The sequence below is a fragment of the Colossoma macropomum genome, unplaced genomic scaffold, assembly GCF_904425465.1.
Source record: "Colossoma macropomum unplaced genomic scaffold, Colossoma_macropomum, whole genome shotgun sequence".
NCBI lineage: Eukaryota > Metazoa > Chordata > Actinopteri > Characiformes > Serrasalmidae > Colossoma > Colossoma macropomum.
The window spans coordinates 45,459,463-45,487,451 of NW_023494785.1; the positions used below are offsets into that span (position 1 = coordinate 45,459,463).

General features: G+C 43.1%; 1 protein-coding gene across 1 annotated transcript in view; it reads right to left on the reverse strand.

Annotated features, from left to right (window-relative positions):
- fhod3b (formin homology 2 domain containing 3b) overlaps positions 1–27,989 on the reverse strand; it is a 213,362-nt gene that overhangs the window by 21,280 nt on the left and 164,093 nt on the right. The window contains 8 exon segments of the mRNA XM_036596455.1: positions 4,137–4,603; positions 4,606–5,052; positions 6,897–7,331; positions 11,101–11,285; positions 13,855–13,905; positions 15,486–15,620; positions 16,291–16,413; positions 19,053–19,124. Coding sequence (XP_036452348.1) covers positions 4,137–4,603; positions 4,606–5,052; positions 6,897–7,331; positions 11,101–11,285; positions 13,855–13,905; positions 15,486–15,620; positions 16,291–16,413; positions 19,053–19,124 — 1,915 coding nt within the window.

Sequence of the window (27,989 nt, forward strand, 5' to 3'; positions counted from 1 at the left end):
ATCCCCCTGGAAGAAGTATATTTTTCCTATATTTTATCCGGCTGTAGCACTGCAGAGTTCACTATGTTGGCCACCTGGCTGCACGTTCTTTGTTACTGTGATTTAAAGCTGATTCAGAGTCATTATGTTAACTTTTATTCCATTTCTGACATCACAGAGCTCCACTATCACCATCTGAGACATACAGTAAGGGCACAAGCTAATACCTCACCCGCTTCCCATAACAGGTTTGCTGACTGCCGGCTAACTGTTGTGATATTCATCTACCGTTCCACACCCGAGATTATAAAAAGGTTCCAGTTAGTCCTTCCCGAGGACTAACCTGAAATGAATGGGAACGGAATTTCTTTAATGTGGGTAATTAGTGAAAACGTGGCTTCCTGAGATATGAATACCAACGGGAGCTACGCTACGCGCAGCTAGCTTAAAAGACACGCAAGCACCTGAGGGCTATTTTGGGACTTTGATGGGGAGTATTTCTGGAGCTGGGGAGCAGAGATGGTGCAGGGTTTTTTGTGTGTTGCCAAACAGAGGGAGGAGAGCGGGAGTTAGGAATGGGGCCGAAATGAGAAGCAGCTGGCGAGGCTGGTTTTGGGTAGACGGAGGGAAAAGCCCTGACCAGGCCACAGCGGAGCCATCAGCACTGGATGCCTTAAAAAAAAAACCCAGAGGACTATATTTCGTCCTCTTCCTAGTAGAATTGTAATTTCCAGGGCCTTCAAGGCCTTCAGAGAAGGACTACTGACTTCTGGGAAATAAAAAATACATGTCTATGAATTTAGTTTGTTTTATTTAACAGATTTATTTAAACTCTGTGGTGATACTTTTATTTCTTTGAATTGCTTTGGTTGGAAACAAAAGGGAATAAAAACCTGACCCAGCCAATAAACTGTCCAATCAGGATTGTTCTCTCTGTGGTATCTAGGTAGATACAACCAACCAAGCTCTCCTGTCGGTTAGTTAGTTAGGGTTAGTTAAGGTGTTGCTAGGTTGTTGCTATGGTATCCTAAGTGGTTGCTAAAGTGTTGCTAGATTGTTGCTATGGTATTCTAAGTGGTTGCTAAGGTGTTGCTAGGTTGTTGCTATGGTATCCTAAGTGGTTGCTCAGGTGTTATCCTAAGTGGTTGCTAAAGTGTTGCTAGATTGTTGCTATGGTATCTAAGTGGTTGCTAAGGTGTTGCTAGGTTGTTGCTATGGTATTCTAAGTGGTTGCTAAGGTGTTGCTAGGTTGTTGCAATGGTATACTAAATGGTTGCTCAGGTGTTATCCTAAGTGGTTGCTAAAGTGTTGCTAGATTGTTGCTATGGTATTCTAAGTGGTTGCTAAGGTGTTGCTAGGTTGTTGCTATGGTATACTAAGTGGTTGCTAAGATGTTATCCTCAGTGGCTGTTGCTATGGTATCCTACGTGGTTGCTAAGGTGTGGCTAGACTGTTGCTATGGTAGCCTAAGTGGTTGCTAAGGTGTGGCTAGACTGTTGCTATGGTATTCCATGTGGTTGCTAAGGTGTTGCTAGATTGTTGCTATGGGATCCCAAGGTGTTGCTAAGGTGTTTCTAGGTTGTTGCTATGATATTGAAGGTAGATGCTAAGATGTTGCTAGGCCGCTGCCATGTTATCCCTACGTGGTTGCTAAGGGGTTGCTAGACTGCTGCTATAGCATCCTGTTAAGGTGTTGCTAGGCCACTGCTACATTAAACAAGGTTGTTGCTAAGGTGTTGCTAAGCCCTTGCTATGGTATCCCAGGTGGTTGCTAATGTATGTGTGTATATCTGTATGTAATGTCTGTGAGGGTCAGTGTGACCCATTTGTGGCGATTTGAACTTTCTGAATATTCCACCATTCATTTACTATGAAAATTAAATCATATTTAAATGAATGCTGTATGAAAACCGTTCGTGCTATCGGTCCCAAAAGCACATATGCACTACTCGTGTATAGTCTCTACAATTGTGCAAACATACGTGGTTCTAGCCCAAAAACTCCACATAAAAAGCGTAGAATAACAAAAATAAGACGATAACAAAGAACAGTCTGTTGGCTTTTTGAATAAATAGAAAATTAAGGTCAGGAAAGACAGTGAAGTTCACGGTTCCACAGTGAAGAACACACACCATCCATAACAGACCGTAGATCTGAGTGATGTTGAAACGTGAGCGTAAAAGGCCCAGCGCTTCTGGAGTCACGGCTCGGTCACGTTCAAAGTGGCAGGAGGGCTTTATACAGTCCAGACTGCCTCTCTGATGGAGCTTTAAGATAATACAGGAGATCCATCAGAGCCAATCAGCCAGCCTTGTACCACCACACTGACCTGAGTCTGCTTCAAATCCCGCATGTTCACGTGACGGGGAACGGACTGCGGTGACAATCCTGAGCCATAATGCGCACCATGTGTTTCACCTGAAAACTGCCTGAAAAACGTCACCAGTAAAGAAAAGAAACACTGCCTGTGCTCGGTTCTGACAAAAACACCTAGAACAAACAAAATCACCAAGAAAGATCAGTGAGTAGCCAAAAGATCACTGACATACAGGTCTAATGAGTGAGGAAACTGACAGCAGGGGAGGGACTTCAAGGGGAAATTCACTGACATTTCAAATTTCCTCCATAATTAAACAGTTAAAGACGTAAACAGAGTCGTTCAGAGTCGTTCAGAGCGGTTTGGTTTCTAGAGAAACTTACCGAGTCAGAACTGTTCACAGTGGTGGTGATAGGAACCAGACGTCCACCTCTAAAAGCTCCCTCACAGAAAGTTCCTACATGAAATGGTTATGAATTCACTGCCTGATGACTGAGACACTGTTTTATGATAGTTTTAAGAAGATTTTGGCCTTAAACTCCATTCATGGTGGAGGGATACATAATATGCAGGGTGATGTGAGGCAATTACCATCTTACCATACCATATACCAGATACCATAGCAACCATCTTGCAACACCTTAGCAACTGCCTAGCAACACCTTAACCACCACCTGGGATACCATAGCAACCGCCTAGAAACACATTAGCAACCACCTGGGACACCATAGCAACTGCCTAGCAACATCTTAGCAATCAACTGCTATATCATAGCAACCGCCTAGCAACACCATAGCCACCACCTGGGACACCACAGCAATCACCTGGGATACCACAACAGCTGCCTAGCAACACTTAAGCAACCATCCGGGGTACCATTGCAATTGCCTAGCGACACCTTAACAACCACCTGGGACACAACAGCACCCATTTAACAACACCTTAGCAACCACTTTGGATATCTCTCAAAAATGGACAGTGGGCTTGGGCAGATAATAGCGAGAGGAAATGCTGCCTGACCGGCATATTGGTGCCATCTGCAGGGCAGAGTTGCGTTTTTCCCCATATATTTCCTTATTTATTCCTCATAATTTTCTCAGGATAATTACTGCAGAATAATTGTCTCGGGATAACTCCTGAATAACTACCTCAAGATAATTATCTTGAGATAATCTTGAGATAATTATCCTGAGATAATCATATAGAGGTAAGTAATTTGAAAAAAAAATCTATGATAATTTCAAAAGCAAGAGGTTTTTTTACCCATTATAGAAAATTCCATGTCATTTTTTTCTCCATGTCCTTTCGAGGGCTCTGTAGGAAGAACCTGCTGAATTTATGAATGTTTTCTGTTCAGCGGCTGCATCTCACTCTGAAAGGCTTATCTAAAGAGACGCAACTGCTTTCTAAAGGCGTTTAGCTTGATAAACAAACGTTTCAGACTGATAAAGCCACCGCGTGGAAAGCCAGAGCCAGTTTATATCCTCAGTGAGAGGTGAGATCCTGAGAGCTGTGGTGGTTTTAGCGTGTAGATTACATCAGACAGTCTGTGCTGTTCTGGTGAGTCTGTGAGACTGAAACTCACTGAAACACAACAAAAACTCTTCTGCAGTGAACATCTGACACCTGAACCGCTGCACCTGCCCAGCACCTATCAGCAAGCTACGAAATACTTTTCACAATTTAAATGACGACTCGTCGACCAGTCAACTACTTTTTTGAATGACTAGCTGACTATTAAAAATGAATAGCTGTGCAGCGTCTATTAGCCTGTTTGAATATTGATGTCCACCACAATATAAAAGTCAACATCACTGCTCTCCAGTTGCAGTTTGTTTACCTTTGTAACAGGAAGCTCCTTGGACTTGGTCTCGAAGAGGTGCTCCAACTTGGCCGTGTCCAGTTTGACCGGGTCCAGTTTGGTCCACAGTGACTCCTTGCAGTGCTTATGGCTGCCGCACTGCCAGTCTGTGGGTCTAACCTCGTTCCAGAAGAGCCTGATGGTCTTTTTCTTCTTCTGGAAGAGCGGGGGTTCTCCCCGGCCATGCTGAGGGGATCCGAGATTCGAAGGTGACATTGGGGTCATGGAGGGTGGGGGAGGGGGTGGCATCATGCTTGGAACAGGAGGAGGAGGTGGGCACCCAAATAAGGGTGGAGGGGGCGGAAGGTTGGGTATACAAGGAGGTGGGGGAGGAGGGGGCAGGTGGTCACCTGACCCCATCATGTTCCCAACATCCAAAATGTCCACGTCGTCCTCCTCCCCAAGGTCCGTGAAGTCCATCTCTTTTATCCTGAGCTCTCGGGGGTGGCCATCAGCTGGTCCCAGATGTGGTCCGACTCCTTCTTGGCTGGCGCAGGTGCAGGTGTGGGGGATGGTGGTGGGGGCGGCGGTTTTTCCTTCCCGGCATGCTCTGCTTCATGAGACGAAGACAGTCCCTTCACCAAGTCTCCGAATTTCTCGGCGACGGCTCGCACGTTGCCCTGGTTGTCCAGGTGCTGCACTTCCATCTTCTTCACGTTCTCCTCGCAGGCCTGCCGCCGGGCCTCCAGTGTGGAGATTCGGCAGGCCAGGCTTGAGTCTCTCTCCTTCTCCCTCTCCTTCTCCTTCTCTTTCTCACTATCCTTCTCCTCCTCCTCCGATGCTACAGGCTTCTTGTTCTGGGTGTAGAGCATGTCCAGCATGAAGCGCTTGCTGTTGAGGACTTTGCCACATTGTTCATTGATCTCTGCAGTCTTAATGCAATCTGCCCACTGACCTGATGATAAGAGAGCAAAATACAGGTTATCCAGAGTTTTGCTTTCAAAAGCAGACGACACCATTAAAGTCCTCGTTGCAGAGGCACATATCAGTGGTGAAGTCTACCGCAGATGGATTTGTCGGCTATAACTGGGGTCAGACAGAATTTTGTTGGCTACAGTCGGTTCAGACAGAATTTTGTTGGCTACAGTCGGTTCAGAAAGAATTTTGTGGGCTACAGTCGGATTTAGACAGAATTTTGTGGGCTACAGTCGGATTTAGACAGAATTTTGTGGGCTACAGTCGGATTCAGACAGAATTTTGTGGGCTACAGTCAGATTCAGACAGAATTTTGTTGGCTACAGTCAGATTCAGACAGAATTTTGTGGGGCTACAGTCGGATTCAGACAGAATTTTGTTGGCTACAGTCGGTTCAGACAGAATTTTGTGGGGCTACAGTCGGTTCAGACAGAATTTTGTGGGCTACAGTCGAGTTCAGACAGAATTTTGTTGGCTACAGTCAGATTCAGACAGAATTTTGTTGGCTACAGTCAGATTCAGACAGAATTTTGTTGGCTACAGTCAGATTCAGACAGAATTTTGTGGGGCTACAGTCGGATTCAGACAGAATTTTGTTGGCTACAGTCGGTTCAGACAGAATTTTGTGGGGCTACAGTCGAGTTCAGACAGAATTTTGTGGGCTACAGTCGGATTCAGACAGAATTTTGTGGGCTACAGTCGGATTCAGACAGAATTTTGTGGGCTACAGTCGGATTCAGACAGAATTTTGTGGGCTACAGTCGGTTCAGACAGAATTTTGTGGGGCTACAGTCGGTTCAGACAGAATTTTGTGGGCTACAGTCGGTTCAGACAGAATTTTGTGGGCTACAGTCGGTTCAGACAGATTTTGTGGGCTACAGTCGGTTCAGACAGAATTTTGTGGGCTACAGTCGGTTCAGACAGAATTTTGTGGGCTACAGTCGGTTCAGACAGAATTTTGTGGGCTACAGTCGGATTCAGACAGAATTTTGTGGGCTACAGTCGGTTCAGACAGAATTTTGTGGGCTACAGTCGGTTCAGACAGAATTTTGTGGGCTACAGTCGGTTCAGACAGAATTTTGTGGGCTACAGTCGGTTCAGACAGAATTTTGTGGGCTACAGTCGGTTCAGACAGAATTTTGTGGGCTACAGTCGGTTCAGACAGAATTTTGTGGGCTACAGTCGGTTCAGACAGAATTTTGTTGGCTACAGTCGGTTCAGACAGAATTTTGTGGGCTACAGTCGGATTCAGACAGAATTTTGTGGGCTACAGTCGGATTCAGACAGAATTTTGTGGGCTACAGTCGGTTCAGACAGAATTTTGTTGGGCTACAGTCGGTTCAGACAGAATTTTGTGGGCTACAGTCGGTTCAGACAGAATTTTGTGGGCTACAGTCGGTTCAGACAGAATTTTGTGGGCTACAGTCGGATTTCAGACAGAATTTTGTGGGCTACAGTCGGTTCAGACAGAATTTTGTGGGCTACAGTCGGTTCAGACAGAATTTTGTGGGCTACAGTCGGTTCAGACAGAATTTTGTTGGCTACAGTCGGTTCAGACAGAATTTTGTGGGCTACAGTCGGTTCAGACAGAATTTTGTGGGCTACAGTCGGATTCAGACAGAATTTTGTGGGCTACAGTCGGATTCAGACAGAATTTTGTGGGCTACAGTCGGTTCAGACAGAATTTTGTTGGCTACAGTCAGTTTTAGACAGAATTTTGTGGGCTACAGTCGGATTCAGACAGAATTGTGTGGGCTACAGTCGGATGTGTAAAGTTCATGCTGTGGCCAGAAGATCATGTGGTGCTGGCCAGTCTTCTCTTACCTGAGTCACTGTCACTCATGAGCTTCTCTTCCCTCTCCTCGCGCTCCAGAGTGCTGCTGGCTGAGGAGATGCTGGAGGCAGAACAGTTATCTTTCTCATTCAGTTCCTCGTTCTGCCTCTCTTTCTCACTGAGGATGGCGCTCTCCTCCACCATCTGTTCTTTCTCTTGTTCCTCCTCCTCCTCTGCCTCCGTTCGTTCCTCCGTTCCTTCTTCCCTTTCCTCCTCTTCTTTCCCGGTCATGTCTTTCTCTCCTCTCTCCTCTTGTCCCTCCTGTTTCCCTCCATCTCCTGCTAGCTGCTCTTTCTCTGTTTCGTCCGGCCGTGTGTCGCTCTCCGTCTGAAGGAAGGACAGGGTTATGTCCTTCTCGTCCACAGGCTTCTGTTCTTCCTCTGGCTCGGAGGGAGGCTGTGCTGCTGTCTGCACTGGCTCAGCTTCTGAACAAACCAAAATAAACACACAAAAACAAAAAGGAACCCGTTACTGATATAACATCCAAGTTCCATGGAACTCTTTTCACAAACAAAGGTACATTTATAATCGGACTGACATCCAAAATAAATATGTAAATATTTAGAACTTTGAAGCTCTGTAAACTCCACTAATCACATCCTGATCGTCCACCACAATCAGCAGAGAAAACATCAGGGAGAACATTCCGAGTTTGTTTTCGGTTGCCAAGATGATCAAATGGGCCCTTATTATGATTGTTATTATTCTAAGTATTATTATTATCGGATCTTGCATGGTGCTCCCGGCATGGCAGCAAATTCTGCATGTATGCATGGTCCACAGAACGCGTTTCTGATAGAGCCCTGGCATCAAAGCATCTTATCTACTCCCACCATCATATGATGGCCTGGCACCGCTTATGGAGAGCGTCCTGACTGCTGATTGGTTAAATTCAAATCAGCGCAGAATTAAACCTATCAATCACAGAAGCAGAGGCCAGCAGAGCTGGTTTTTGTTGTGTTCACTGTAATGCAGGTGGAGTCGGTAGGTCTGTAAGTTATACTATAATTAATATTTAAAGTACAGCTGTGAAACAAATAAAACAACTAACTGCGATTAATCGCATTCGCTTGAGTAGTTAATCAAGATCATCACTTTCACTCGTGTAGTTAATCGTGATTATTAGCATTCGCTTTTGCAGTTAATTACCATAAATCACATTTGATTGTGTAGATAATCACGATTAATCACATCCGCTTGTGTAGCTAATCGTGATTAATTGTGTTCGATTGTGTGGTTACTCGCAATTAATCTCATTTGTTCCAACATTTCTCTGCAGATCTACAGAGCTTCAAACATCAGATATAGAGCGTTGATATCTCTGGTTTCCCGAAGTCTACAGTAAAAGTCCTGTGTGGTTGGAGAGAGAGCGGAACGCCCTGTAATCCTGTCCAGTTTGAAGCTGGTTACTCTTATACTGTCTGATTTTCACTGAGTTATGACTCTAAATTTCTCTGGCTCTCCGGACTGCAGTCGCTCGGGGGTCCGTATCTCTGGTTCCCTGAAGGCCAGCAATGTGATTCAGGGGTCGTTGGAAAGGGCACATCATGTTCTACTGACCTGTGGAGTTTGGCTTTGTCATGGATTTTTAAAAAAGTCTCTTGTTGCAAATCACTCCCTTCTCACATGACAGTGATGAGTCACAAAAACTTTAAAAAATCTGAAGTCGAACGGCTTCGAACGTGGATCAGATTTTATAAGTTACATTTTGATGCATTTCAAGTTTACTTTTATTGTTTTAATCGTGATGCAGGTAGAGTCAATAGGTGTATAAGCTACAGTTAGCGTCTCTATTTTAATACAAGCAAAAACATTTACACCAAATATATACAGTCCTGTCCATCAGACACCAGAGATTTAAAAAGCTGTTTTCTTTGGGGAGTAACATTCAAATAAACACAAAAGGCGTTAATACAGAAAGTAGTGCTTTTTATGTGTGTCAGTGTGATTGTTGCACCACTTCTCCTCAAAGAAGCTCAGTTTTATTTTGTATTTAACCGATATTTCCAGCTTTAACTAATCAATACTGAATATTACATTAATTCAGCTGTGCTGGTGGTCAGATTCAAAGCATACAATAGCTGGGAGCACCGAGCAGAAATGTGGAACCACTTTGGAACCAAGACTACTTTTTCCAGTTACTATTAACAGTATTTACGTTTATTTGCACTCATAAATGCACTTGTTGCCAAGTTAAATGGTTTTAAACATTGCGCTCATGTGCCTAAGGCTCGTGCACAGTACCGACACGGACAAAGCTCTTAGGCCCTGTTCTGCGGTGAATGCCTGCATGACTCCCCTCATTCCTCTATTACCGTAAAGCATTACAACATCTTCTGCTCTATATTTGGAAAAAGCAAACAAATAAAAGAAAGACAATCCCGGCGGATCATAGGGGATGACAAAACAAAGCAGATGATAGAATGCCTCAAAATCTTCAGGCCATATCTGCCCGGGCACATGCACACACGCTCAAGTACAAACAGGACCCAGCGCGAGTCGTCGGTACACGACGGTTCACGGCGCTTCTTCAGGCTGAAACGCAGCGCTGTGAGTTTACTCCACTCGCACGTGTACATCGGTTCCAGATGAGTGAAATATATCACATCAGAACGATTCTGTCCTCCGGTTCACTGGAAACTGGCCTTCTATCTGTGTCTTGTGTCATTTGGAGGGGAGCTGTAATGGATCTCAAACATTTGGGGTATTTATTTCCTCTGTAGGCTGGACGACTCCCTAAAAAACTCTGGCCACTTTTCTCCGCTCAAGTAAACTCCTGTCCATCATACTTACATGAAAAATGACACATTTACAGTTGGGCTGCTTTTTTTAAAGAGTTGTTCAATCTGACTAGGATATAATGCATAAGTAATACAGGTATGCAACTTTTATGAATTATTTAGTATCTATTGGTCAATATCTACTATGAATTATTACTATGAATTATTCATTATCTGCTATGAATAATTTAGCGTTGACTATGAATTATTCAGTGAAAACTGTGAATCATTCACTGTTTATTATGAATTATTCAGTTACAATTATGAACTATTCAGTAAATACTATGAATTATTTGGTAACTACTATAAATTATTCAGTATCCACTATGAATTATTCAGTATCTGCTATAATTATTCAGTAACTACTTTGAATTACTCAGTAACTAATATGAATTATTCAGTATCTACTATGAATTATTCAGTATGTGCTATAATTGTTCAGTAACTACTATGAATTGTTTAGCATCAGTGTGAATTATTCAATATTCACTGAATTATTCAGTACTTACTAGTATCTACTATGGATTATCCTGAATCTACTATGAATTACTCAGTAACTGCTATGAATTATTCTGTATCTATTATGAGTTATTCAGCATCTACTCTGTTTATGAATTACTATGAATTAGTCAAATGGGTCAACCGTACTGTATGCTGTGTTACTGAATCATCTAAATGTCAAGTTGTACATAAACTGTTTATGCAACTTGCAACCTGTAAGTAGTTGTGTGAAGTTTTTCCATGTGAAGCCAGACTCTGGTTAAGTGTGAGATTCTCTCCACCTCTTATTATGGGCTGCTTTCTCCGTCGGTCTGAGTGAATGTAGGTTAAAGGTAAGGGGATCAGGCCAGGCCGAGCTTCAGCTGATCCTTATCACAGTGAAACTAAAGCCAAGCGCACACAGCGTGACTGACGTATGGACACGGATCCAGAGGAGACGCAATGCCAGCTCTGGCTCCGGCTCCGGCTCCAGCTGTTACTGATGATCTATCATACAGATGTGGCATATCAATACAATTAAAGCTGCTTACTGAATGTTTCAGCTGATCGCTGCTTCGCTTTACAGGCTTCACTGCTGTGGCGATTAAGTAACACACTGTTAGTAACCTCAACCCCATTGAACACCTTTGGGATGAACTGGAGAGCCGACTGTGAGCCAGGCCCTCTCGCACAAATTCTCACAGACACTCTCCAACATGTTGTAGAAAGCTTCCCAGAAGAGTGGGAGCTGTTATAGACTCAACGGGGGGCAACTCAATATTAATGTCCATGGTTTTGGAAGGGGACGTTCAACAAGATCATGTAAGTGTGATGGTCAGGTGTTTTTGGCCATATAGTTTATAGTGTATATATATGTGTGTGTGTGTGTGTGGGTGTGTGTGTGTGTGTGTGTGTGTGTGTGTGATAAACTGACCTTGTGCGGAGTGTGTGTGAGTGTTTGTGTCCTCCTGAGGCTCCGTGGAGATGTGTGTGTGACAGCGTGTGGTGACGGGGGTCCGAGAGCTCAGGCTGAGTGTGATCTCTGTCCGTCCTCGTGGTGATGATGTCACGCGCTCCCTCTCGTACTCCTCCGCTGCCAGACGCTCCACTTGCTTATACCTTCAACCAGACACAACAGCCAATCAGCTTTCACAAGCCTTGTTTACACATTAAAAGGCCCATATCAGGGAATTCTCCTCATTTTTTCTTTAATTGATAGTTAGAGTGGTCTGGTGTGAAACGCTCTGTTGTTCACAGTGGTGGTGATAGGAACCAGACGTCCACCTCTAAAAGCTCCCTCACAGAAAGTTCCTACATGAAATGGTTATGAATTCACTGCCTGATGACTGAGACACTGTTTTATGATAGTTTAGAGAACTTAAACTCCATTCATGGTGGAGGGATACATGCAGGGCGCTGTGAGGCAAAATAGTCCCCAAAGAAAACGTATTATTTCAGATTTTCCACTATTTTCCATCATCAACATTCCATATAAACTCAGAAGACTCGTGTAGGTTCACTGGTGGTTCTGGATAGTAAATAAAATGTCCATATCTGTGTTGTAGTCATGGCGACCCCTGGTTCCTATCACCACCACTGTAAAGACATTTATAATCTGCTGGGTCTTCCTACTTGTTTATATTGCATTAGCAAGCAGTTAGCACTAGCGTCAGCTGTACCTGTAAAAAAGGCCAGACGTTTTACGTTTTCTTTAAAACGTAATAAAGTAATATTTCTGCCCTACTGGCTGAAGTGAAGTGGGCTTAAGTGGTTTAAACACAGTGCCATCTTTAGATTACCTGCTGTCAACCTACAAGTATAAGATGAAAACAAGACGCTAGATAAGATCTAGCATAAATAACGCAGAGCGGCCGCTCGCCGCACCTGCCACAGCGCTATCAGCAGCGCGGCTGTGTCTAACGGCGATTCCACAGCCTGTCCTGCTGCGTACGGACGTTTTAATCTGCAGCCATGTTTCACCTGCAGCCTGAGTTTCCATCTGCTGCTCGTTTCTCCGCAGCCTTCCACACGTCTCCCACCTCTGTTCCCATATTAACAGACCTTAGACACGGAACGGAACGCAGCCCGACTGCAGCAGCTTCCCCAGCCTGTATTACACATCTGGCCATCTCAACACCTCACCATCTCACTATCTCACCACATCTCACCATCTCACTATCTCACCATCTCATCATCTCACCATCTCAACATCTCACCATCTCAACATCTCACCACATCTTAACATCTCACCATCTCACCACATCTCACCATCTCACCACATCTTACTATCTCACCATCTCAACATCTCACCACATCTCACCATCTCACCATCTCACCACATCTCACCATCTCACCATCTCACCACATCTCACCATCTCACCACATCTCACCACATCTCACCATCTCACCACATCTCACCACATCTCACCATCTCACCATCTCACCACATCTCACCATCTCACTATCTCACCACATCTCACCATCTCACCACATCTCACCATCTCACTATCTCACCATCTCACCATCTCACAACATCTCACCATCTCACCATCTCAACACCTCACCATCTCAACATCTCACCATCTCACCATCTCAACACCTCACCATCTCATCACATCTCACCATCTCACCACATCTACATCTCACCATCTCACCATCTCACATCTCCACATCTCACTACATCTCACCATCTCATCATCTCACCATCTCACCATCTCAACATCTCACCATCTCACCACATCTCACCATCTCACCACATCTTACTATCTCACCATCTCTCACCATCTCACCACATCTTACTGTCTCACCATCTCACCACATCTTACTATCTCACCATCTCAACATATCTCACCATCTCACCACATCTTACTGTCTCACCATCTCACCACATCTTACTATCTCACCATCTCACCACATTTTACTATCTCACCATCTCAACACATCTTACTATCTCACCATCTCAACATATCTCACCATCTCACCACATCTTACTATCTCACCATCTCACCACATCTTACTATCTCACCATCTCACCACATCTTACTATCTCACCATCTCATCACATCTTACTATCTCCCCATCTCATCACATCTTACTATCTCACCATCTCACCACATCTCACCATCTCATCACATCTCACCATCTCACCACATCTCACCATCTCACCACATCTCACCACATCTCACCATCTCACCACATCTCACCACCTCATCACATCTCACCATCTCACCACATCTCACCACATCTCACATCTCACCATCTCACCACATCTCACCATCTCACCACATCTCACCATCTCACCACATCTCACCATCTCATCACATCTCACCACATCACCACATCTCACCACATCACCACATCTCACCATCTCACCACATCTCACCATCTCACCATCTCACCACATCTCACCACATCTCACCACATCTCAGCATCTCATCACATCTCACCATCTCACCACATCTCACCACATCTCACCACATCTCACCACATCTCACCATCTCACATCTCACAATCTCACCATCTCACATCTCACAATCTCACCACATCTCACCACATCTCACATCTCACAATCTCACCACATCTCACCACATCTCACATCTCACAATCTCACCACATCATCACATCTCACCATCTCATCAGTGTGAAGCACAGCTCTGAGTTTATACTGTGTTTGCTGTATATACTGTACCTTTCTTCACGAGCGTGTCTGACTTCCTCTCTCTTCTCCACATAGTCACGGCTGAAACGAGAGAAAGGATCAATTCAGCACCATCTGATCTGTAAAGCTGCTTATCTGAGCAGTAAACAATTAAAAAGGGTAACATTAAAAATAAATACAAATAAACGAATAAACAGTTCATTGTGATTGATCTGTGTGAGTTTGTTAGCTTAATCACTTCCAAATCTCCCCTGGAGAAAGTCCTGTATTTACACTTACCACCCAGTATCTGCTTTATCTGATCAATACTTCAGTTAAATTAACTATTCATAACTTAACACCACATTCTGACTCCTGACTACTGTATTTATGTTTATTCTAATGTTATATTTTGTTTTTACTTTGCAAACTCACTGACAGCCCAGAGTAACCGTTTCAAAAGCTTAAAAAGTTAAAAAATAAATAATAACAACAAAGTAAAATTAAGTAAACATAAAAAGATCCAGTGAAAACAAATAAAATTGGTTGCAATATAAATTTATACAAAAGCTCACATAATATGTTTCATGTCAAACTTCCATGCTAATTGGTGGGGTATTAGCTTCCTTTGCTCGTTAGCTACATTAGCCATTAGCTCCTGCGCTAAAACTAAAGAGGCACTGAACAGGTACTGGCTGATCTCCTACATTTGGATTAGGCTCGGTTTTTGGGACCTAGTCCTTTCACACATAGTGTGGCCCTTTAAAGACTGAAAATATATCCATCCATCCATCATCTAAACCGCTTATCCTTCTGGGTTGCGGTGGGGTGCTGGAGCCTATCCCAGCTGTCATTGGGCGGAAGGCAGGATACACCCTGGACAGGTCGCCAGTCCATCGCAGGGCAGACAGACAGACAGACAGACAGACATGCACATTCACACACTCACACCTAGGGGCAATTCAGCATGTCCAATCAGCCTGACTGCATGTTTTTGGACTGTGGGAGGAAACCGGAGTACCCGGAGGAAACCCACACAGACACGGGGAGAACAGGCAAACTCCACACAGAAATGACCCTGGTCACCCGGCCGGGAATCGGACCCAGGCCCTTCTTGCTGTGAGGCGACAGCGCTACCCACTGCGCCACCGTGCCTCCCCGACTGAAAATATACTACCACAAAATTAAAAGTTATTAAAAAAAGAATCAAATATTTGCACACAGTCTGTAAAAAAGAATAAGTAAATCAATAAATAAATAAAATAATTTTTTATAACGACAGTCAGTCTAAAGTGCCACCTTCACACATTACAGTACAAATGTCTCTATATATGACAGAGCGATCAATAACTGGCCCACCAAGGAAGTTCAATTATCCTAAGGCCCAAAAATGCAGACAACTTAAAAAAAACACCTCATGTAACGTTCAGAGCTCACAGAATGAGAACGTGAATAACTCAATTTTGACCAAACTGTCAGAACCTTATAATGCCAAGATGACGATATGAACTCCAAAGCTGAGTTCTTAGCAGAACTAATTAGACAAACCTCTCCGTCTAATTAGCGCCTCTTTTAGTAAACCTGCCCTTTAGTGTACGTCTGATATTTCATGATGCGTCTAATCATTTCCCAAAGGATTGTAATCAAACTGAATCAGAGATCAGAGAAGTAGGAACGCGTACTTGAAGCGGGTTCTCTCCTCGCGCTCGATCCTGTGCAGCCTCTCCTCTCTCTCCAGCCTCCTCCTCTCTCGCTCCGCAGCCAGACTCTCCTGATGCTGCCTGTAAGAGGAGGTCAGCAAACCCCCCAGAGCCGGCCTGGAACACCAGAGACAGCAGGTCAGCACCAGAACACGGCACTGTGTTAGTGCATGCACATAAATATATCAATCAATCAATCAATCAACCCTTATTTTGACCCTGAAAAACGCTGAGGGTGACCCTCATTTACAGCGTAGCCCAGCGAGTTACACAGGGACTGAAATTTATCAACTAAAACAAATGAAAATCAGCCAGATGGGAAGATTTATGAAGAAATAAAAATAAGAAACTTAAAATCACAATAAAACATTTAATAAAACACATCAGAAGTGAGTAGAAGAACCAGCTAAGATAATAAGCAGCTGCAATAAAATAGTGAGATAAAATAAAACCAAAAAAAATCATAAAATTCACCACCACTGTGAAGAAATCAGAACCGTCTCACACCAAACCACTCTGAACCACTCTGTTTACACCTCACACACTCAGTTATGGAGAGATTTTGGAAAAATGTCCCTGTAAGTCATCAATATAGACTCAATATAGACTCCTATCACTTTACACGTTAGCCTTGTAGCTCCAGAGCTAAAACTGAAGGAGAGTTCAAACACCAATCGATCGACTGCATTCGGGGTATTAAACTGTCCTAATGTGGTGTTTTGTCTGAACTATCACTCTCAGGCCTTTAACCTCTTTAATACTCCGGTGAAAGAGTGGGGGGGGTCACCTGTCAGGTTTTCCGTCTGCAGGTGGGCTTCCTGTAGAGATGAAGCGGCCGAAGGGGGTTGAGGGGGCGCTGGATACGCCGGATGATCTGCCGGGGAAGGTGGCCGCGTAGCCGTTCTGCCTGCTGAACGAAGACGAGAAAACCATCATCATCCACCACTCGACCCCAACGCTGACCTCTACAGGTCAATCAACAGTCAATTAAACAGCCAGATAATAAGAAATGCAGCAATAATGAGGCACGAGAAGCAAAAGGATGAGGTGATTTACACGTTTTTCCTTCTTCACTTCACAAGCAAAGCACACCAATCAAGCACTGAAGGATACAAAAGTGCTACACAGATGACGACACATCCAATCAGTACGACAGACACGGCACAAAACAGCGCCCCCTGTGAGCAGCCCGCTATCAGGCCTCGCTCCCCAAGCACAAAAACTCCTCTGCACACTGAGCTGTGCTGCAGGATCCATTAGGAGTGTGTGGAGGATGACAAAAGACAATCTTTTTCCCAGTTCAGAATTCCGTTTCCCAAAACAGAGCCCTGCAAAACATGACTCTGCACAGGGAACGTCTCCCAGAGGGTCCTAAAGGGGCCGTCCTTAATGCCTTTCTGCTTTCAGCTACAGGGTTCTGCCTGAGTTCACTACCGACAGTCAAGTAAAGAACAACGTTGCTCATTTTGGGGCCGGATTCACAAAAATGTCTTAAGGAAGAAAATCTTCTTAAATATGTGTTTTTGATTAACTTCACTCTTAAGAAAAACGTTGTGAAACATTGTTATTCCTTAAATAACCTCTTACGAATTCTTAGGAACTTCTTTCTTAGGAATAATTTTAAGAACAAGCGCAATTCTTGGAAACGTTATGTTCTGAAATGTTTTCTTTTCCTTGCGGCAGCCTCTCACTCGTCTCAGGCGGTAAGAGTTGATGAGTTTGATCTAAATCAGTTATCAGACTCAGCGCTGCCTCGGCTGCTCCTCATCCTCGACTCTCTTTCCACCGTCACTCCACAGTTATCGTATCTTCTAAGGAGGATTTTTTCCTGTTGGCTGTTTCTTCCTCCATCAGCTTTAGATCTTGTTTGCTGAATTTTTTCAAACACTTGGTTTGATGTTTTTCTTCCATTTTGCTCTCTGAGCAGATTAAACTAAATAACGGAAAAAAATATTAATACAAATTCAAATATATTTCATGCAGTTAATCCACATAACACAGCCTACGCAAGAAAAAGCAATGAAGATCTTCAGAACATCTTAAAGAAATAATTAAGATTTTTTAGGAGAAAATTTGAGAACTTCTTAAGTTTATGTCAAGAACTGCATTTAGGAACGTTCTTAGGAACTTCTTAGTGTTTGTCTTAAGAACCTTCACAAGTTTCTTCTTAAGACAGTTTTCGTGGATCCGGCTCCTGGTCCTCTGTCGGACTGAGTTGGGTGATCATAAGAAGCTGATCGTCTTTCCTCGCCAATAGCGGGGCCGGTTCCAGCCTTTCGGGGGCCCTAAGCAGGATTTTAATGTACTACACTCTTAAAAAAGACAGTTCTTCAATGGTTCTTTAGTAAAGACAGTGAACCATCAACATTCAAACAATTTACACGCTTAAATGGTTCTTTCGCCTGGTGAGAATGATGGAGAATGTGTTCTGCATGATTCTACAGAGAACCCTTCTGAAAAGGGTTCTGCTATTGTCACAAGCCAGACATCATCAGAATAGCGGAACCCTTTTTTGGTGCTTTATAGAACCAACACGTTCTCCATCAGTCTGAAGAACGCATACATGATGCAAAGAACCCTTTAATCATGCAAAGGGTTCTTTGAGTATTCATGGTTCTGTATAGAACCATTTTCTTTACTAAAGAACTCATGAAGAAATGTCTTATTAAGGTGAAAGGACCTGTGTATTATTCAAATATAACTGGTTAATCATCAGATCACATAACTTTAGCATCAAAGGGATCTTTTTAATACTTGACAGCCGCTTTAATAAAGAACCTCACAAAGACGTGAAGTGGTCAGCAGCATCAGACCGCTGGTTCAGTTCAGTCCATTAATAACTGGATGAAGAAGATTGTCTGTGGTGATCTCTTATCATGCTCCTGCCTAGTCCACACTGTGGAAGGGCAGCTCCACCCATTTTATCAACATTTATGAATAATTCAGATATGTAAACAGAGAGATTCAGAGTGGTTTGGTGTGAATGGTTCAGATGTCTTTACAGTGGTGGTGATAGGAACCAGGGGTCGCCATGACTACAACACAAATATAGACATTTTATTTACTATCCAGAACCACCAGTGAACCTACACGAGTCTTCTGAGTTTATATGAATGTTGATGATGGAAAATAGTGGAAAATCTGAAATAATAAGTTTTCTTTGGGGACTATTTTGCCTCACAGCGCCCTGCATGTATCCCTCCACCATGAACGGAGTTTAAGTTCTCTAAACTATCATAAAACAGTGTCTCAGTCATCAGGCAGTGAATTCATAACCATTTCATGTAGGAACTTTCTGTGAGGGAGCTTTTAGAGGTGGACGTCTGGTTCCTATCACCACCACTGTGAACAGTTCTGACTCGGTAAGTTTATCTAGAACAGCGTTTCACACCAAACCGCTCTGTTTACATCTCAACCACTTAACTATGCAGAAATTTTGGTAAGTCAGTGGCATTCCCCTTTAAGGCTCAGTGAAACAGACCTATTCTTATACACAGCAGAGTTTCCATGTAAGACCACCTCGCTGTTTGGACCCTGCTGGAGCCTTACCTGCCGACACTAAGAGTGGCTCTGGACGCGCATGTGGAACAGGGCGTGTTTAAGTACCTAACATCCGAGAGACTGAGCAGAGGAGACAGAATGTAGGAGAGAATGAGGTTAGGTCAGATTACATGCTGAACAGATGGATTACTCAGAGGTTTAGTGGAGTATAACAGCAGAGGAGATGAAAGAGGGACTGAGGGACAGAAGCAAAGCATGCGTAAAAAAAGTGAATCAAAGGCAGATTTTTAACTCTTTTCAGACTCTTTTTTAAGAAAGTCTCATTCAAACTCTTTCATAACAATGAAACTTAAAGGGCCCATATTCTGGTTTTACAGTCATGTGCTGTATTTGTAATGTTTGCACTGAAAAACTTAATGATCAACAGTTTAGTTTTAACATAAGCAACCTGCTGTAGCTGAATGGTGGGGCTGAACTGCTGTAGGCTGAATGGGTGGGGCTAAACTGCTGAATGGTGGGGCTAAACTGCTGTAGGCTGAATAGGCGGGGCTAAACTACTGTAGGCTGAATGGGTGGGGCTGAACTGCTGAATGGGTGGGGCTAAACTGCTGAATGGGTGCGGCTAAACTGCTTTAAGTAAAATAAGTGCAGATATGTAAACATGTTTATGGTTCTTATATATTGCAGCCTGAGTGGGCGTAGCCAAGCTACTGTAGGCTAAACAGACATGGGGATTTATAAATCTTTATGACATCACAAACCATGATGTAATCTAAAAACAAGCTGTTTTGGCAGATTAATCTCTGTGTATGGTCTGGGGAGGGGGTGGTATATTTTGAACATTTAATAACAATGTTTATATAGAATTTCAACCTTTAGAATATCAAAATTCGTTTTTTTCCACTATATGGGCCCTTTAATGCTGGCAGGTCATCAGACAGAAGAAGTATTACGTTCTCATTTAGTGGAAGAGCTTAAATAAGCGAACAGTCGGCGAATCAGGGCTCAAATAATGTCAGTGATTTAACATGTTTATAACGGCCTCCTGTACAGAGGAGCCACTGCAACCTCGATTCACTTTGTTTGGCAGAGAAACTGCAGCCATAATGGAAGAAACATGCCGGAGCCGCCCCACCCCCACACCCTCCCCCCCAAAAGCGCTCTAATCTTCAGACAGAGGCCTGAAGGATTCCCATCCAATACATTTCCCTCTATACCCGCTCTAATTTACTGCCTCGCCTCGCCTTTGGAGTGATACGATGCAGCGATAAAAGGCAGATGAGTTGTAAATGTCAGGAGAAGTTAGCATCCCTCTGGGAGCAGCTGCACTGCAGTGTAGCTGGATCACGGAAAAGGAAAGCTTTGTGTTCGAAACCTTCAGTCTTTTTCCACTCCAGCAAACACAGAGACACGGAGAACATCGCATTTAGTGGGCCAGAACCATTTTTTCATTATTAACCATAGAACTGCACACCACTGTTAATTAATACGCACTAACAGGGCACTTTACAGGGGCTCACACGAGCCTGACACTGAGGAACACGTGGAACAGATATTGTGCAGGCTTGATGAAAATGGTAGAACAAAACCCCCAACCTTCAGACGAGAACCACAGACCTGTTACATTTGTTAAAATTCAGTGTGTGAGGTTTAAACAGAGATTCAGAGTGGTTTGGTGTGAAATGGTTCAGATGTCTTTACAGTGGTGGTGATAGGAACCAGGGGTTGCCATGACTACAACACAAATATAGACATTTTATTTACTATCCAGAACCACCAGTGAACCTACACGAGTCTTCTGAGTTTATATGGAATGTTGATGATGGAAAATAGTGGAAAATCTGAAATAATAAGTTTTCTTTGGGGACTATTTTGCCTCACAGCGCCCTGCATGTATCCCTCCACCATGAATGGAGTTTAAGTTCTCTAAACTATCATAAAACAGTGTCTCAGTCATCAGGCAGTGAATTCATAACCATTTCATGTAGGAACTTTCTGTGAGGGAGCTTTTAGAGGTGGACGTCTGGTTCCTATCACCACCACTGTGAACAGTTCTGACTCTAGAACGGAGCATTTCACACCAGACCACTCAGAACAACTCTGTTTTGGTGAATCTTAATCATCAAAATATTCCCCTTTAAGTCCAGTATCACCGTAGTTGACCGTAACTGCTGGAGTCTGAGACGTATGACGGGCATACACAGTCTGTGTCTGAACCCTGATCAGCCCATATTTGGGAAGGTCCTCACCAGCATCAGTGTGGTGTAACTCACACTAGCGCAATGATTCCTGATCCAAACATGCGGCTTTGTCAAATATCCAAGACTCTGACGGGAATTAAAATGATAGTTCAGCCAAAAATCCAAGGCACCCAGCTTTGCCCCCAGATCAGACACATCTGATCAGTCAGGACATGTTTGGTGTCTGAGCCTGATTCACTCCTGCTGCCTCTGTGTGGTTTCGTTTGCCATGTAAACAGATTAAAGTGATCATACGGCCTAAATGACCAGCTGTAGCAGCGCCGGATCCACAGTTTCGGCATCAAGACTTTTTTTTCTGCTTGCTACATACAGCAGTCGGCACAGTGCAGCCAAACCAACGATGAACTCCGATCAGCCATAACATTCTGACCATCTCCTTGTTTCTACGCTCATTGTCCATTTTATCAGCTCCACTTACTATATAGGTGCACTTTGTAGTTCTACAGTTACAGACTGTAGTCCATCTGTTTCTCTGATACTTTGTTAGCCCCCTTTTACCCTGTTCTTCAGTGGTCAGGACCCCCATGGACCCTCACAGAGCAGGTACTATTTGGGTGGTGGGTCATTCTCAGCACTGCAGTAACACTGATGTGGTGGTGGTGTGTTAGTGTGTGTTGTGCTGGTCTGAGTGGATCAGACACAGCAGTGCTGCTGGAGTTTTTAAACACCTCAGTGTCGCTGCTGGACTGAGAATAGTCCACCAACCAAAAATATCCAGCCAACAGCGTCCTGTGACCACTGATGAAGGACTAGAGGATGACGAGCACATACTGTGCGGCAGCAGATGAGCTATCGTCTCTGACTTTACATCTACAAGGTGGACTGACAAGGTAGGAGTGTCTAATAGAGTGGACAGTGAGTGGACACAGTGTTTAAAAACTTCTATTGAATTCGAGCTGCATTAACCTCGTAGCTCTTCTGCAAAAACCACCAAACCTGTCTACATTTGATCTGAGGAGGGAAACTTCGTAAATTTGGCTTTTGGCTGAACTATCACTTTAACATGTGAGTGGTGGGGGAGTGTGGGGGGTGGGGGGGGTCTGTACGTCTATCTGCTCTACCTGGAGCGCTTTTCCGCGTCTCGGCCCCGCTGGCCCCGAGGGGCCCCCACAGGCGCCTGGTCCGAGCCTGAGGGGCAGGAGGAGAGAGGGGGAGGGGATGGGGGAGGGAGCTGGGGAGGCGGGGTCTTCGCCGGGGGAGGAGGAGGCGGAGGAGGTGGCAGAGGAACCCCCACCGGGGAGGGCCCCCAGGGACCTGACGGAGGCCCAGGAGGAGAGGCCGGGGGACAGAGCGCAGTCGGGGCTTAACGGCGCTGGAGCTCTGCAGACGACTTTATCTCCCGCGCGGCCGGCGACGCTCACGCTGCGCCGGGGCTCACAGTCGGCAGCTCCGGCGAGGAGGAGCCCGGCCATGCATTTAACGGGCAAACACAAACTAGACGCCTCCTCTCTGATCGAGATAAGGAACGACAGAGCGGCTCAGCGTGGAGTTCAGCAGGAGGACCCACCATCAAACAAAGGTCTCAGGGCAAGAACTGCAGGTGTCAGTGAGCCCAGCTAACAAAGTGACGTCTGTAGGACGTTCTCTGAGGCCCTTTTAAGGTTGGAAGGATGTTATTTGTTATTTTTTAGGGATGGAGCCTTTACAACGTTCCGAGAATGTTCCACTAGCTTAGTACAGTCATTCCATTCCAAGAGCGCCATCTGAGTCCAGGTCAAAGCTCTTTGTTTATATTTACACTGATCACCTATAACATTAAAACTACACTCACTGTCCATTTTATCAGCTCCATTCACCATATCTACAGTTACAGACTGTAGTCATATATAAATATAGAAGATTGTTTAACTTATTCTTAGACGTTTCTACTTGTAGTAATTTTAATTAATTTTAATTAAATTTTAACTAATTTTAATTTTAACTAATTTCTACTTCTACTTGTACTTACTTTCTACTAAGCAATCAACTACAATGTCATTAAATAGAATCAAAATTTTGCTTGTTCTATGAAATCTGCTACAAACAAGCAAGACTTTCTGCCAATACAGAGAGATAATTATCTAAACACGTAAAAATGTCTAAAGATAAGAAAAATACTCATAATATTCCTGCGACCATCTCTACCTTGTTTGGGAATTGCAATGTTAGATACATCGTCTAGATCTGAGATCATTTCAGGTTCACAGAGCAGAACGTTTTGCAGCGTGTCCTTCATTACAGAGATGATGGGGGCGTAGCCTGAATGATTCCACCTTGATTTGGTAATTGAATGTAAATGAAATATGGAGGACAAACTTCATCCTTTCTTCTTTTTTATTCTTGGACTTGAAAATTTTCAAAACAGAATGTTTCTTTGGCACAATCTCATGGAATGACTCTGTATCGTGCGATTCAGCTCCAATCCTACTTCGTCTAAACCCCACTAAACATCATGCGTTCTGTTTCGGCTCATCGCTGCTGTCCAAAATAAAACATCCATTCAGAGTTTTAAACAGTGTCCAGGTCAGCTGCTCAAATGTTCAAATGATGTAGAAAATCAATACTTGATTTTTTTTGGACAGCAGCAAAATTTAAACAATTTCTGCAAAAATGGCTGGACTGAAAGTGTCCACCGCTTAAATGTCATCATTAATATTGTGCCATAAGCAGCTCACGATGATGGATTTAGTAAATAAAACATCATTTCAAGACACATTACAGATTTGTGTGGCACGACTAGACAGCTCTCAGACTGGCCCTACAGACGCTCTACAGATTTGTTTTTTTTTTTGCAATATTAATTTTCCAAAACAGAACGTCTGCTAAAGTTCAACAGGACGTCTGTTGTTAGCTGGGAGCACAAAAGCACAGCGGGTTCTAAACTACAGTTAACAGTTCTAGCTAAATTCTGAGGACTAGGGGTGAACAGTATATTAGCTGGTGATATTCGCAGATAAATGGGAAAACTGAACTATTCCTAGTGGCCCGACTTTGGAATTACAGCCGATAATTACAACTGACAACTTGCCACCAAAAAAAGAAACATTTTTTGCTTTATGTTATTAAAAGATTTGATTCATATTACCACGCAAAACTTCAAAGCTGTGCTTCAAATTGATTTTATCTTTTTTTTTAATTAGCCTCATTAGTTTTTAAATTACCTGTAAAACTGGTTATGGTGGGCTGCTTCTACAGGAGATTCTGTTTATAATATTCCCCCAAATTACACAAAAGGGAAGAATATATTACTTCCCAAATAAATAAATAAATAAATAAATAAACAAACAAACAAACAAATAAATAAATGACTTTCTGGTTCAAACAATTTATCAAAGCACCAAGTTTGCAATCTGCAATTTTTTATTTGTTATTCAGACATAACCGTTCTTATCCAAGAAAAAAATACTGAGATTATGATTGGATTTTGAGAAAATTTAGATTTTATTTCCATATTTTGAGAAAATGTGGGGTATGGGGTCAAAAATGTCTACAAAATGGATTTTTAGTTGTGAAGCCATTTGGTGTAGCTTATGATATTTTATGCAGGAATTAATATATTTTTAATATAATTAATATATTTTTTTAGGTTTGATTGAAATATAGAACTTAACAAAATTTTGCAAAAATAATTTTGAAAACTTACAGAAAGGTTACATTTCAAAAAGGAACGACTTCACACAGTGAAATGAAAGTATAGCCTATAATAATAAATAATAATAAATGATAATATTTATTATAATAAACCTGTTGTGGGAATTTATTAACATGAAACATGAAATTTCATTCTTAGTGTGTATTTCAGTCACTGTAGTTCAGTCTTTCTGTAAGCACTTAATTTCAGCAGTTATGATGTGATTTTGGGGCAAAATGTAAAAATTCATAATAAAAAATAACTGGAGCACAGGTTTGAACATCTGCACAGACGTATGGACTGAAATCCAGTTTTTATTGGAATTTTGTCATGGAAATCCACAACATCACTGGACAGGTGAGCTAGTATTCAATGACTCATATGCATAAATATACCAAATAAAATTATGAGTTAAATGTTAAATGTAAATATTTATCTGTCATTTCTGAATTATCTGAAAAATTCATCAACAATCAATCCTGAGAGTTTTAAGCTGTCTTACTTTGCATTTAATAATAATACAATAAAGTAAAAATATCGAACGGTATCGGTTATTAATTATCGGTTATAAATATCGGCCCAAAAATTCCATATCGGTCCATCCTCATCAGCCTGTTCTAGAGTACCTGGCAGATCCCTGTCTAGAGAGAGATTTCTGAGGTTCCTCCTCATCTTCCTCCTCCTCATCCTCCTCCTCCTCTTCTCTGTAGTGCAAAGGAAGGATGGAAGGATGGATGGAGGGATGGAAGAGGGAAAAACAGAGCAGGAAAGAGGAGAGAGAAGAAATATTGCATACAGATAACAAGACAGCTCGACATCACAACACACACTGACATCAGACACAACGAAGAAAACAAGACAAAGAAGAGAGAGAGACAGCATTCGGTCAGTCTGAGGAGTGTCCAAACCCTGAAACCTGCTGGCAGATCTCTGAGATAGGCAGTCGTGGGCTGGAGGTCAGGGAACCAGCCCTGTGACCAGAAGGCCGCCGGTTCGATCCCCTGAGCCGACAGTACCTGACTGAAGTGCCCTTGATCAAGACACCTAACCCCCAACTGCTCCCCGGGCAATGTGGATAGGGCTGCCCATCACTCCGGGCAAGTGTGCTCACTGCCCCCTAGTGTGTGTGTGTGGTGTGAGACCGAGAGTGGAATCTGCGATCAGGAGTTATTGACAGTACTGGATTATGGAGAGTCGGGAGAATTTTGGGCTGCTTACTGTGAGCTAATATTAAACTCCCTCAATAACACACAAACTATAAATGTTACATCACAGTGTGTATCTGTAGTGATTTAGGGATTAAACCAGCCCCCCCACTTACATTTCCCGTTCCACCTCTAACTGATTTAGCACTAACATTCAGACGCCTGTTTGGTCACTAGAAACAGCTGCACTATTTAAGGTGTAGGCGAAATTGCAATAGGAAGCAAACATCAGCCTAGAGATTATCAAATTAAACGCGGCGATGTGCTGCTGCGAACACAGCCGACAGGGTTGATTACTGTTTTCACAATTTTCATAAGAAAAAGCTAAAAAAACAGCTAAAAAACCAGCTAAAAACCAACGTGTGGAAAGGCTAGTTAAGGAGGATGAGGACATATCCGAGCAGGTGGGCAGTGGGAAACATTGATGGGATGTTTTTTTAAGCTACCTGGCTGTTAGCATTGTTTGTAGCATAGTGACTAAATATTAGGTCACATATAAGACACCGTTTCATCGCTATCTAGCCACCTTGTTTATCTCAGTATAGCATATAAACAATAAATAAGAGATAAGACTCAGAAAAGAAGATGATGAAAATGCACAGATTTTAGAAAACGGTGCACAAAGGCTGTGAGCACAGCAGGAGACATCCAGATTAAGGTGGGCTGGTCTGCATCATAACTCACGCTATGAGAATTATAATCGCCTGATATCACTGCTGCTATAAAATTTACAAATTAAGTAATAATAAAGACTCTAAATAAACTTTGTAGTTTTCATTCTACAGTTTCTCATTAGGCTGAATGAATAACCGACTCTAAATGTAGATAGAGTCGTGCTCTCTCTCTCTCTCTCTCTCTCTCTCTCTCTCTGCTGGTATTTATTACTAATATGGAAAACGCTGCACTTCAAAGGTTCGTCTGATATCCTGCACTCGTCTGTGTAACAGCGCTCAGGATCAGATGACGAACTGAGATGAGAGCCTGTCTGCCAGCCGGAGTGGATCCTCCGCATCCCTCACAACACAGCCTGTCAGCCGTGATCAGGGTTAAGGCTGGTGTGGGCTGCTCAACATTAAGGCCACAGTAAAGCGAGGGATGAAGAGATGAGAAGAGAAATAAAAGAATGAAAACTGATATATGAAGTGCTAGAGACACATTCTTGCTTGCGGGTCTTCTGTGGATTACGCTGCTTTTTCTTTGTTGTTTTCGACGATATGCTGGCCAGTGAAAACATCAGAACATGTAATATTTCTTATGTTTAAATGTCTGGAGGAATATTATAAGAACCGACTTATTTCTAGACTTTCTTGCTTATTTTGAGTCACACAGAGCGTTAAGAATCTATTAGGTCTGCAAAAAAACAGCTATTTTGATTCTTCATGTTAATTAACTGGACAAAAATTATTAATTGGCTTGAATGTGAAGAGCTGTCACAATAAAGATGTTTGGCAATGTTTTTACGAACTGAGGTTCTGTTTGTCATGAGCTAAATTGCTGCCAGGGGAAAAAACCTGCGGCACTTTGTTTTAAGCCATAATTCTGAGCTATATTTAATAACTACAATGGCGATTTTCATGTAAAAACTTTTCAGTTGGCTTGATAAAGCTGTTGCCATGGTATCCCAGGTGGTTGCTAAGGTGTTGCCAAGCAGGTGTTACGGTGTCCAAAGTGTTTCTAAGGTGTTGCTAGGCTGTTGCCATGGTATCCCAGGTGATTGCTAAGGTGTTGCTAAGCAGGTGTTACGGTGTCCAAAGTGTTTCTAAGGTGTTGCTAGGAAGTTGCTATGGTATCCCAAGTGGTTGCTAAGGTGCTGTTAAGCAGATGTTATGGTGTACAAAGTGTTTCTAAGGTGTAGCTAGGCCGTTGCTATGATATCGCAGGTGGTTGCTAAAGTGTTGCTAAGCAGGTT